The 10,774-nt window shown below is 33.0% G+C and overlaps 1 protein-coding gene across 2 annotated transcripts in view; it reads left to right on the top strand.

Annotated features, from left to right (window-relative positions):
* Nucleotides 1-623: 623 nt before the first annotated feature.
* The window catches only part of KDM1A_1 (Lysine-specific histone demethylase 1A), a 33,410-nt gene continuing 23,259 nt past the window's right edge, over nt 624-10,774 (top strand). The window contains exons 1-7 of one of the 2 annotated variants that reach the window (XM_051217566.1): nt 624-794; nt 843-930; nt 1,347-1,727; nt 3,386-3,726; nt 5,857-6,208; nt 6,717-6,798; nt 8,746-8,998. In XM_051217566.1, the coding sequence (XP_051064982.1) occupies nt 1,353-1,727; nt 3,386-3,726; nt 5,857-6,208; nt 6,717-6,798; nt 8,746-8,998 (1,403 nt within the window). In that variant the 5' untranslated portion in view covers nt 624-794; nt 843-930; nt 1,347-1,352. The remainder of the gene's footprint in view (nt 795-842; nt 931-1,346; nt 1,728-3,385; nt 3,727-5,856; nt 6,209-6,716; nt 6,799-8,745; nt 8,999-10,774) is intronic. The other variant, XM_051217565.1, reaches the window with a different exon arrangement.

Raw genomic sequence — 10,774 nt, 5'->3', positions numbered from 1 at the left:
AGTATGAGGCGGATGTGATGGAACGAGTTCAACGACGAGGGACCAAAAATGGTAAAAGGTCTATCTGGCCTATCTCATGAAGAGAGACTGAGACACCACGACTTATTTCCGTTATCTTACCGTAGAATATGGGGTGATCTAATATTGGTTTATCGTATACTGAACAATAAAGTTGATATTAATATGAGTCATCTTCTTTCCATCTAGGACTGATCGTTTGAGAGGACATTCGAAGAAAAATCAAAAACCGAGATCGAATCGTCTATGTCTGGAGTTTCGTTCTTGCACCGAGTATTGAATTACTGAAATTATCTACCAGAACATGTAACATCAGCACCTTCTCTTGATATGTTCAAAACGCGATCGAGCCTCAACAGTGGTAAAAACTGCAAGGATTAATATGGGTTGATAGACCTATCCTTATTACTGAAAACCGAAGACTTGTTTAGCACAAAATGAAGACTCTGTTTTTAGATTGAGGAACTGAGTGGTAATTAGTCCAAAACGCCTTTCAGGAAAAATGCAAGAGCTAAACTCGGTCCATGCTTCAAGCAACCAATGCGTAAATGTTGATTTCACACGTCTGTAATTGTGCAATTTAGTTTAAATGATTGTCATTAGTTCTCCAATTTGAACGTTTTCACTTTGAAGGTCGTTCCGTAACTCCAGTGAAACCAGTTTTCAAAGACATGCCTCGAGGTCGCAGTGTTAAACGAGGCTTCCGCCCATCTCATGCGCCGGTCCAAACAATGCTTGTTCCAAGCCATGCTGAATTTGCTGCCACAAATAAAGATGTAATTATTTTTGTTTCTATTCCAGATCGTAGTGCTTTTCGTCTTCAGCAAATTCTCTAGCTGCATCTCTACGTTGTAATTTGATTTAATTTTTGACTTTCTGGGTGCATCCGGGTCTTATTGCTTTCTTGAAGGGGTGAGCGTTGTAGTCCATATGCAGTGTAACACGAAGGCAATCTTTGAGGTTAACATGGCTTCATTTTTCCCAGATCTAGAGGGTTTATTTTTTATTTGAAGTTTCAGCTTTATGGTTTTGATTGCTATAAGGATTCGCCGCCTCGTATCATTCGTAGTTCGTTACTTAGGTTTACGAATGTGTATTTTGTATCGTAGTGAAACTACGAAGTGTGAAGTAAAATTATATATATATATAATACATATATATATATATATATATATATATATATATATATATATACTTGGATTGACGTACGTTGATTTAAGATCTGCAAGATAGGCTCAATAACTGTACGAATTTTCTGCACCATCTTATAGCTGTCCATGGCTGGTGTTGAATTAATTTCTTGCAAAACGTGTTTGCTTAAATTGCAGGAAGAGATGAACGAACTTGACGAAACCAAAGCACCAAAATTGAATCCACCTAAATCTAGCCCCAGCAAAAAGTCAGATGAATGTGGGGTAGAGGTTTATGAAGACGATGACGAGCTTGAAGATTCTGAGTTAGAAAACAATGCCACCGGGAGGCGTCTGGTCGAGGGTGATATCGATGTGGATGATGCTGAAAGTGAAAGTGCGGAGGATGAACCTATTGAAGAAGAACCTGAAGATACTCTGACGCCTGCTGAGAAAGCCTCGCAAATTTGTCGCCTTCCTGCAAAAGAACTTTGTACAGAAGAAACTCAAATGTTCCCTTTTTTAGAAAGTTCTTCAAATTCTTTAAAGGAGTCATATATTGCTGTCCGAAATCTTGCAGTAAGTTTTACATGGAAATGCTTACAATAACTTATTTTGCAAATAACGAGTCTTGGAATAGCCTCTGTTTTTTATCCTTCGAAACATTGAAAACATTTAAGATCGGAGCATAATGGCAAAATTGTGTACATCTTTATCTTGTGATAAAAATAAGTTTTATGTTCTCATTTTATTATCACAGAAAGTTCGATGCTTGAAAGCTTATCCTACGTTTCTCAAATACAAATGGATTTATATTTTTAGATCGATTCCTCTAGTAGTTATTTTCCTAAATTGAGTTTAGCATAAACATATTCAGTTCTTTTCATATTTTTGTCTGATACTATTTAATTGTCTTTTTAAGAGTGGTTAATTATATATGTACGTTACAAAACCCTAACTTTCCAGTTTATTGTTTCGTCTCCATCCCTGACCATTGTAAACCTTTCTCACATTTGTCTTCTTAAAGAACTTCGATGAGATGGATTTCCCTTATCAATTTGCCTATCATAATTTTTGGATTAGTGATACAACAGTTCCTGTTTTTAGAAACTTAGTGAAAGTCACAATGGCGACGTGCATTTTAATTCTTTAGCGTAAAAATATTGCAAATCTGGTTTAAATATTCACTCTGCCTAATCTTAAAACATGAACTAGTAGGCCATTTCCTATACTTTGGGAGCTATCTCTTTAAATGCTACATATCTGATGTGATTGCTCAAATATAAATACTTAGAATGCGTCTCATCACTGTATATATATAATATTCAAACCAACAGTGCGGTTATATTTCCTAACATATTGAAAGAACTGGGGTATCGGTTTTCCATTGTTTATATTTACAATGGTTATGTGCCGGTACCATTTTTTCAATCGTTTTTATAATTAAATGTAAATCCTCCGTCATTACAAAACAGCCGGGGACCCAATTTTTTGAAGTCCAGATATACTTCAGGGGTATCATTTTCGTACATACCAGTCTGTTATTCAAGATTTTGACTATTAGATTTCGGTCCTAGAAATCGCGAGGTCTGATTACTGAAGGTATCGTACACACTTACACCCCCTTCTTAGTTTAGTTACACATTACAAACTTTCTCACAGCTATTATTACCGTTTCAAGTGCTATTGTGACTTGTTAGTGGTTAAACCACTTCGTCACATGTTTATATCTTCGTAGCGAGAGATGTTTTTATTCCTTATCTGTAACACTAGGCTGTCAGGAATCGAGGTGGTGATTTGCAGTTATGCATCATAAATTTTGCTGCCTGGACAGCGTTCTAATACTATGATGTAGTACGTTTTTGTGACTTGGAAGCTTTATTCGTCAAGGCGTTCTCTATTTAACGTGTTAATTTGTATTTTGAATCACGTCTTGGTCATATCTTTATGTGACTAAAAAGACATCATAACTACGGTAACCTGAGTAATTTCCTTGTTTACAATGCGTACTAAGTTTTACTCTTCTAAAGCCTAGTAAGATTTCATATCTTATGTCCTGACTGGGAAATGACACCAAATTTTTAAAATGATAACATAGTATAATGTTTTCTAGGCGGTAAATTCCGGTTCAGATTTTCTGTGATTTTTCTGTGGATTGGTATTTAGTCGTATATTGGAAATTAAATAATAATTATGTCTATGCTGGAAATTGTTTTGTACAATAAATTCTTTTGCAGTGTTTAATGTGGTCAGAAGACTCGTGTACACAGGTTACGCCTAATAGGCTGTTCATATACGTGATGAATAATATGTCAGTCGAGAATCTACGGGTGATGATCGATTCTGGTTTGACTGCTCCTTTACCAGTACACCAAGGATCCAACTCGTCTGCTTCTTCTGTTTGTGAGGAAAACATTTCTGGTGTCGGTCGTGTCAGATATAGCAAAGAGCTTTCTCGATCTCTTCAACGCCATCTAACAAGTTTAACTCTCCCAAGTAATTACTCACCCTGGGGTACGCCTACTGCAAAAGCAAATTTGGAACGGATGACTTATTTAGTTGTTTTGTTCTTGGAAAGGTGAGAGGTATCTTCTTTTTATCCTTTAAAACCCATTTCGTCTTTATTTATGCTCTTGCCAGTAATTCCTTCAAACTATGTTTTAAGTTACTTCTCGACTCCTGATCATAGTTCATGTAGTAACTTTAAATTTTTCCCTGCATCTTACTCATACCTTATCTAACCGTGTTTCACGTCAATTAAATCCCCTGACTATATATAAATCTCGCGTACCGTACTAGCCATGCAAATTAGTTTATTGTTCATATCCGACTTAACTAGTGTGATATGTGACAAGATATTGTTCATGAGGCTACCAGGACAAAAATAAGTAAATATTTAACTTGAGTCAACTCAGAAGTGTCAACAGGCCTGTTAGTGTACCGGCGATAGTCAGTCAGTCAGTGACAATGTAGAACCGGCGATAAGTATCACATAATCTTTTAGTTGAACCACAAATGCACTAAATTTAAAATAACACTTATATAATCTAAGTTTGTTGCTAGCTAAAACCGGGCTTTAGGATGAAGTACGTTTCTTACATTGGTGGTATAGAAGTATCGTACAGCTTTTATAAACTGCTTGAAAACATTTAAAAAGTAATCCCGCGTCAGAAAAATGGTAGACTGGTAGTTTACAAAATTAAATAGTATTTAAAAGCCTATCCGATCGCATTCCTCATTATGCTGAATGCCACTAAATTAACAAAGTGATTTTTGGGTTTTACCTTCACATTGGTATGAATTTTAACTGATAAATAATATACAATAAATGTTCAACGTCCTCCTTTAGTTCTGTTAACCTAAAAGGCTTGTATTGTCCATTGGAGGAAAATCGTTTTTTTTCGGAAGATTAATGGAAACTTCTAATTTTGTTATTAGTCTTCAAATGTAAAGTTTTCAACATTCTTTAAAAACTTAAAACTCTTTGAAACATTCACATTAGTACGATAAGACTAATCGTCATCTCTGTATTCTTTCAAACAAACGCGTGAAATGAATTAGGGAAAAGTCTATTTAAAACACAAACTTATCCTCTTCAAGCTGTTCCCCCTTTGTGGCAAAAAACTTGTCCCACTTTCGTTTCCATTATTTCAAACGTCCCTGAACGACTATGGAATTTAGGCTATCTAGTTGCTACGTCATTTGGTGTTTCAACAAAATTACATGCATAGACAATTATCTCTAGTCCAGTTGACCAAAAGCCATCGGACTGCAAATCGACAATCGTTAAGCACAAGAGACCACAGATATTGGATGGTCATCTTGACCTCGTGTCATCGTCGTAGTCCTTACGGCTCTTACTAAATGTATCGGCTCAATCGAGAGGCTCTATTTTCTTTAATGTGTTATCTCCACAAATGTTTCTTACCATTTTATAAACTTCTTGGATTATTCTCACGTTTTAAAGAAAAGTTTCATTGTCCACTTAGTGTATTTGCTGAGAGGGCTATGTATTTTCAACCGTGTGATAAAGGGTGTACCATAGATTGCAGTCCGTAAAAATATGGTAATTTAATCTCATCTGCTAGCTTAATATAATATTTGTTTTGAGGAAATTGCTATTTTAATATGTATCTGAAAATGTTGGAGATTTTAAAGAATGTTTTTAAGATGATAATTAGAAAATAAGAATAAATTAATACATTTTATATTCCTAAATTGTATTAAATAAGTAATCATTGGTAAATAGGTCTTATAAGGTTCGATTAATGAGGAAATATTGTGAGTTGTTCTGTTATCGTTACTGGGATTACCAAAATACATGGTAATTTATGCTTCTTTGGAGGTTCTGATGACCTCTAGGGACATTAGTGGAAACAAAGATAAGACGAACCGATTACTACAAACAGGAAGTATTTTTACGGAAGATCGATGAACCCTAAACTTCATAAAATAAGGTATCTATGGCGAGTTTAAGGGCATATAAGTTAGACCATAGTTTTAATTTCGAGCTAACTGATGCATTGTGATAATAAACATCAATGTTTGTCACTAAATGTGGAAAGTAGCCATAAAAAATACCAATAGGTTAATTATGTGATAAATGTCAAGTCGTTAACCCAATACATAATGTGCCAGTGAAGACAAATTGATTAACTCAACTGACTTCTAATGATGATTTACCTTTTTTCATTGGTTTTTCGTCTAGATATGGATATATCAACTTTGGCATATTTAAAATTATATCTCCACCCTTAACACATGTGAATTCATCTCGTACTGCTGATCCTGCTACCACTGCAACTTTCCTAGGATCGCCTATGGAAATATTAGACAAATCAGATGTCCAACTAACACCCAGAAGAGCTGCAGCTGAGAAAGCTCTAGCAGCAACGCGTCGTGCTAACAATTCTCCTTCTGCCAGTACATTACCACTTAGTTCATCATCTACGTCACTGACAACTCCTCATTTTATTATAATTGGTGCTGGTATTTCTGGCCTAATTGCAGCAAGACAACTGACTTATTTTGGTGCCAAAGTTACTATTTTAGAATCTCGTGTATGTTTCAGTAACTACTTTCCCTGTTGTTTCTTTTATAAAATTACAATATTCTTTAACGCGATCAGTTTTCTGTTGAATAAGTATATTTAATTTTAGTAAGGGTTCAATTCCTAGTGAGGTTGTTGCTACTCAGTCAGTCAGTTATCATCGAAGTAGAGTCTGTCGCAGATAAGTGTTAACATCAGTTGCTATATTCTGCTTTTTTAATGTTACTTTAAATGTCAATCTATGACAAATACAACCCATAGTTTAAAACGTACTCTTCAAAACCTCTTCATTAATGGTAATAATGATCCCAAGATATAATCTCATTATGTACTTGATTTTTTTGCCACCCATTTTCTACATGTTAAAATTGATATCAATGGAATATACTTAATATTTCTTTTTATATGACATGTGATTACGTCAGTAGTCGTAACAAATTTCGAGGATTCAGTTTTACAATTAGATATTACTCTTAACGTAGCAATATTTCAAATTAAGTATCACTTTTATTCTTCAGGATCGTGTTGGAGGTCGAATATGGACTTGTAGAAAAGGTGGATATCAAGCTGAACTTGGGGCCATGGTTGTCACAGGTTTATGTGAGTATACAACTCTACATATGTCAAATTTTGTTCTTGCTTAAGTTTGTTTTAATTCAGTGTTCATTTGTCCCCAATTTATAGAATCGTTGTCTATTCAGGATTGATTTTTACTACATGCTGTATCATTCTATATCTGTGGTGATAATAACTCAACAGTGGCAACGTCTCTGTATGCTACATCTAATGATGTCCGTTCGAATATCTGGGAGAATATGTTTCCACGACGTAACAGACATGGCACTGTAATGAATGTTAGCAAATATAAAATCAGGTCCCGGTGGGCTTTTTGTAATCGCTGAATACCCGTTTTTCTTAGACGAACTGTCATATATTTGTCTCAAAACTTCAATGATCGTTTACATCAAACAGGATCAACAGATTTTTATAGACTGATGTCAACTAGTGAATTGATGGTCGATGCTACCAATAATTATTTAGTCTTTATGTAGATGTGATAGATATTTTTGAGTTAATCCAGTCTTGCTAAGAAACTCTTGGTTTGGGTTTTCTGTTCGTAGTCATATTGTGATGTGTGCTACTTATGTTGACGTATAAGTAGTATGTAATGCTAACCAAAAGTGGTACACCTGTCAAAAGAGGGTTGAGATTGAACTGAAAAAAACTGAAAGAGAAACAGAAAGGAATTGGAATAAAAACAACATTGAAGGAATCATGAAGCATGTAAAGGACAACTGATGGAAGATGTGCAAATTATGTATTTGAGGTGTGGTTTTCATACTTTACGAAAGCACTGTGGTTTTGCATCAAATAATAAATTGATCTTCCCCATCTAAGCGTTCACCCACTACAATATTACTAATCAAATTTAGTTATATATGGAAACATGGTCTGTATTTAATTGTATTTTATTCAGTGTAACGTATATATCCAGAAACTGACATATTTCTTCAAAAAAATATTGCCTGTTTGTTGGTTGGTGACTTGTACAACTCCCTAAAAAACTCAGTGAATAAACAGATTTCATCAGTTAGTCACAAACACTAATACCTCAGTTTTTACCAATATTCATCGTTCGAGTTATGTGATTCTTACATAAACGACTAATCATTATTTAATTATAACTTTTTAATTTAAAATTGTCTTAAATTCGATTTAAACCATAAGTTATTTGATTTTCTGAACATTGGAAATTTAACCTAATTTCTAATAAGTTAATTTAGTTCACATCCCTTTTGAATTAGTATTCCGGTTGGTCTATCTGTTCCGCTCGATTTAAAGTTTTGTGTCAGTGTATAAACAATTTTGAGTATTCACTTCCATACTACTATCACTATTATTATTATTATCGATATAAAACATGACGTATGGTGTAAACTAAGTTGATCGTCCAATATTATTAGAAAAAGATTATATTTTATTCATTTATACCACTTAAATTGATCAAAATAACTCAGTAATCATCATGTAAAAATATATATTTACTTATACCTAAGTCATATTTCTTAATTTCTTTAAGCATTTTGAACCAAAGTGAAGTGCGGGCCCGAATCAACAGTTTATTTGTTAATAGTTAAATCATCTAGCCACTAAGTCACTGCTGATTCACTTATTAATTAACATATATTTGCTAACACTTCATTACTAAGTTAATTAGAATAATTCTATAATTGTTTGATAGTTTGCATAGATACAAATAGAAAATTTTACTAAATGCAAATTTAATGAGTTACGGAAGTAATAATAATAATGATGATAATCCTTTTTTAGTGAGTATACCTAACAATTCTATCTTATTTTCCAAGAAAAGAAAATCCTCTTATCGCTAGTTATACATGATCAACAAGAAAGTATTTTTTTCAAATCCTCATTAACCAACTGACATGTGCTTTGATTAGCCTTTCATTTATTTTGGATTATCTGCTACTAGTAATAATACCAACAATTATTTTGTCAGTATAAATGTATTTCTCGTTTCTCTTTTAGCTGCAAATCCTGTAGCTATATTGGTACGTCAATTATCATTAAATTTGCTTCCAATCAATACCGATTGCTCGCTATATGACTCACAAGGTCATTTAATAAACCGTGATCTTGATGAACAAATTGAAGAAGAATTCAATCGTCTTTTAGGCACAGCTGCTTATGTATGCCATTCTAAAGGATTAGATTCATTAGTTCTTGATTCGGGCGTTGAAATTCCTTTATCATTAGGTCAAGTTATTGAATTGTTAATTAAGTAAGTTGTGTGTCGGATAATTTGCTTATTATTATTGTTATTATTGTTATTTTTAATGTCTGCTTAGTAATTAGCACCACATACTTGGAGTTATTTTTGTATACATGAAATGCCTTATTGTTTTTCTTTTATTTAGATAAGTGAAATAGTTTAATTAGTTTTCATGTGTTCGTAAGTATACCTTACTTGGAGATTTCCCGAATAATCCCTTTCTGATAAAAAAATAAGCAGATTGGAAGCGTTTTGTGAGATAAATAGTGTTAAATTCCCAGGATTACCATACTTTCCTGTATTTCTTCTGACATTAGTTGATTATAGTTCTGAAGTTAGCATGGTTATTTTTCTTGTATTATTTCAATTCGCTTTAGGATGGAAACCATGCTAAACGTTTTTTTCTATGTGTACTATGTTTGTCTATCTAAATATGATATGTATCCCGATGTTGAGCTAGTTTGATGATTGGTGAGATTTTTCACTGTCGTTTGTTTCTATTTCGGCTTGAATTTTCCAGAAAAAACAGCTATTCCTAACAAATATTTGATTTTATTGACTTGTTTTTCGTGACATCTAAATTGGTTTCTTCGTTAGATAAGATCCATGAATTGATATATATATATGTATATACATCAGGCATCATTAGACAGATATTTCGTCTTAGTTTGAAATTTATTAGTTTTCACCTACAATCTCACATAGAATGGGACATTCGACTTTCAGCTTTTCCGGTATACATATTATTCTTATTCCACTGAGTCGGATTTGTGCTATCAAAATGTAGCAGATAATATACACAATCGAAAAATTGAGTTGGGTAGTGAAAATTGAAATTATGTGGAGTTAATATAATAAGACAAATAGGTTTATAGTAGTTATATGATGAGCTACAGTTCAGAGATGGGGTACACATGATACTAAAGTAGTGGGCAACTGATGTGATTGTGTTTCATATAAATAAACTCTGTAAGTATAACATCTTGCAACCATATTATAAATTGCTTCAAAGTATTTTCAATGTGTAGTGTTTCGTTTTGTTCTTTCAAACAAGTTTGTACCAGTAGATAACTAAATGTTTGCTTAGATAACTTTGTAGTTATTTTGATCAACATATTGTTGATGTGTTCATTGAGCATATTTTCGTCAAATTTTAAGAACTTATCGAAATACAAAATTTTCATTCTCTTTGTAATTAGCTAGAACTTTTATTTATTATTATTTTTGATCGTGTGTTTGGATTATTTACTTGTGTGGCTATCTAAATAGATCATGGTTCTGTTTTTTTTTCACAACAGTGTGTTTAGCTCCATTTCTTCTTAGTAAAGGCCTTAACTTTCAGAAATCTAGTCATTTATATACTAATAGATTGTATGATAAGGCAGTTTCGTAGTCTGTCAAATTAAAATTGACATTCTTAAATGGATTAACCAAAAAATAATTAAATTATTTTCTTCTTCATTTTTAAAATCCATCGTTTGAAACTTCACAGCGTTAATTTATTCGTATAATCTTAAATCCGATATTCCCGAAAATGTTTAGTCTATAGTTATGGGTTTTTATATGTAAATCAGCTGTGATTATAAGTGTAGATATGTATATATGCACATATGCTTTATATTTGAAGTATACCTTTAAGTCACAGTGTATTGATAAGATTCTCGATTTCTTTACGTTTGTCAATTTAATTTTACAAAATCCTTCTGGCTATTAAAATTTTCTGAAATGAAAACTGTTATGTGAAATAAAATACTATGATCCTTAAAGCAAAATTATCTCGACTGA

Source organism: Schistosoma haematobium, chromosome 5 (genome assembly GCF_000699445.3).
Source record: "Schistosoma haematobium chromosome 5, whole genome shotgun sequence".
NCBI classification, from domain to species: domain Eukaryota; kingdom Metazoa; phylum Platyhelminthes; class Trematoda; order Strigeidida; family Schistosomatidae; genus Schistosoma; species Schistosoma haematobium.
The sequence above is the reverse complement of the archived record's forward strand: the minus strand, read 5'-3'. Positions and strand labels throughout refer to the sequence as shown.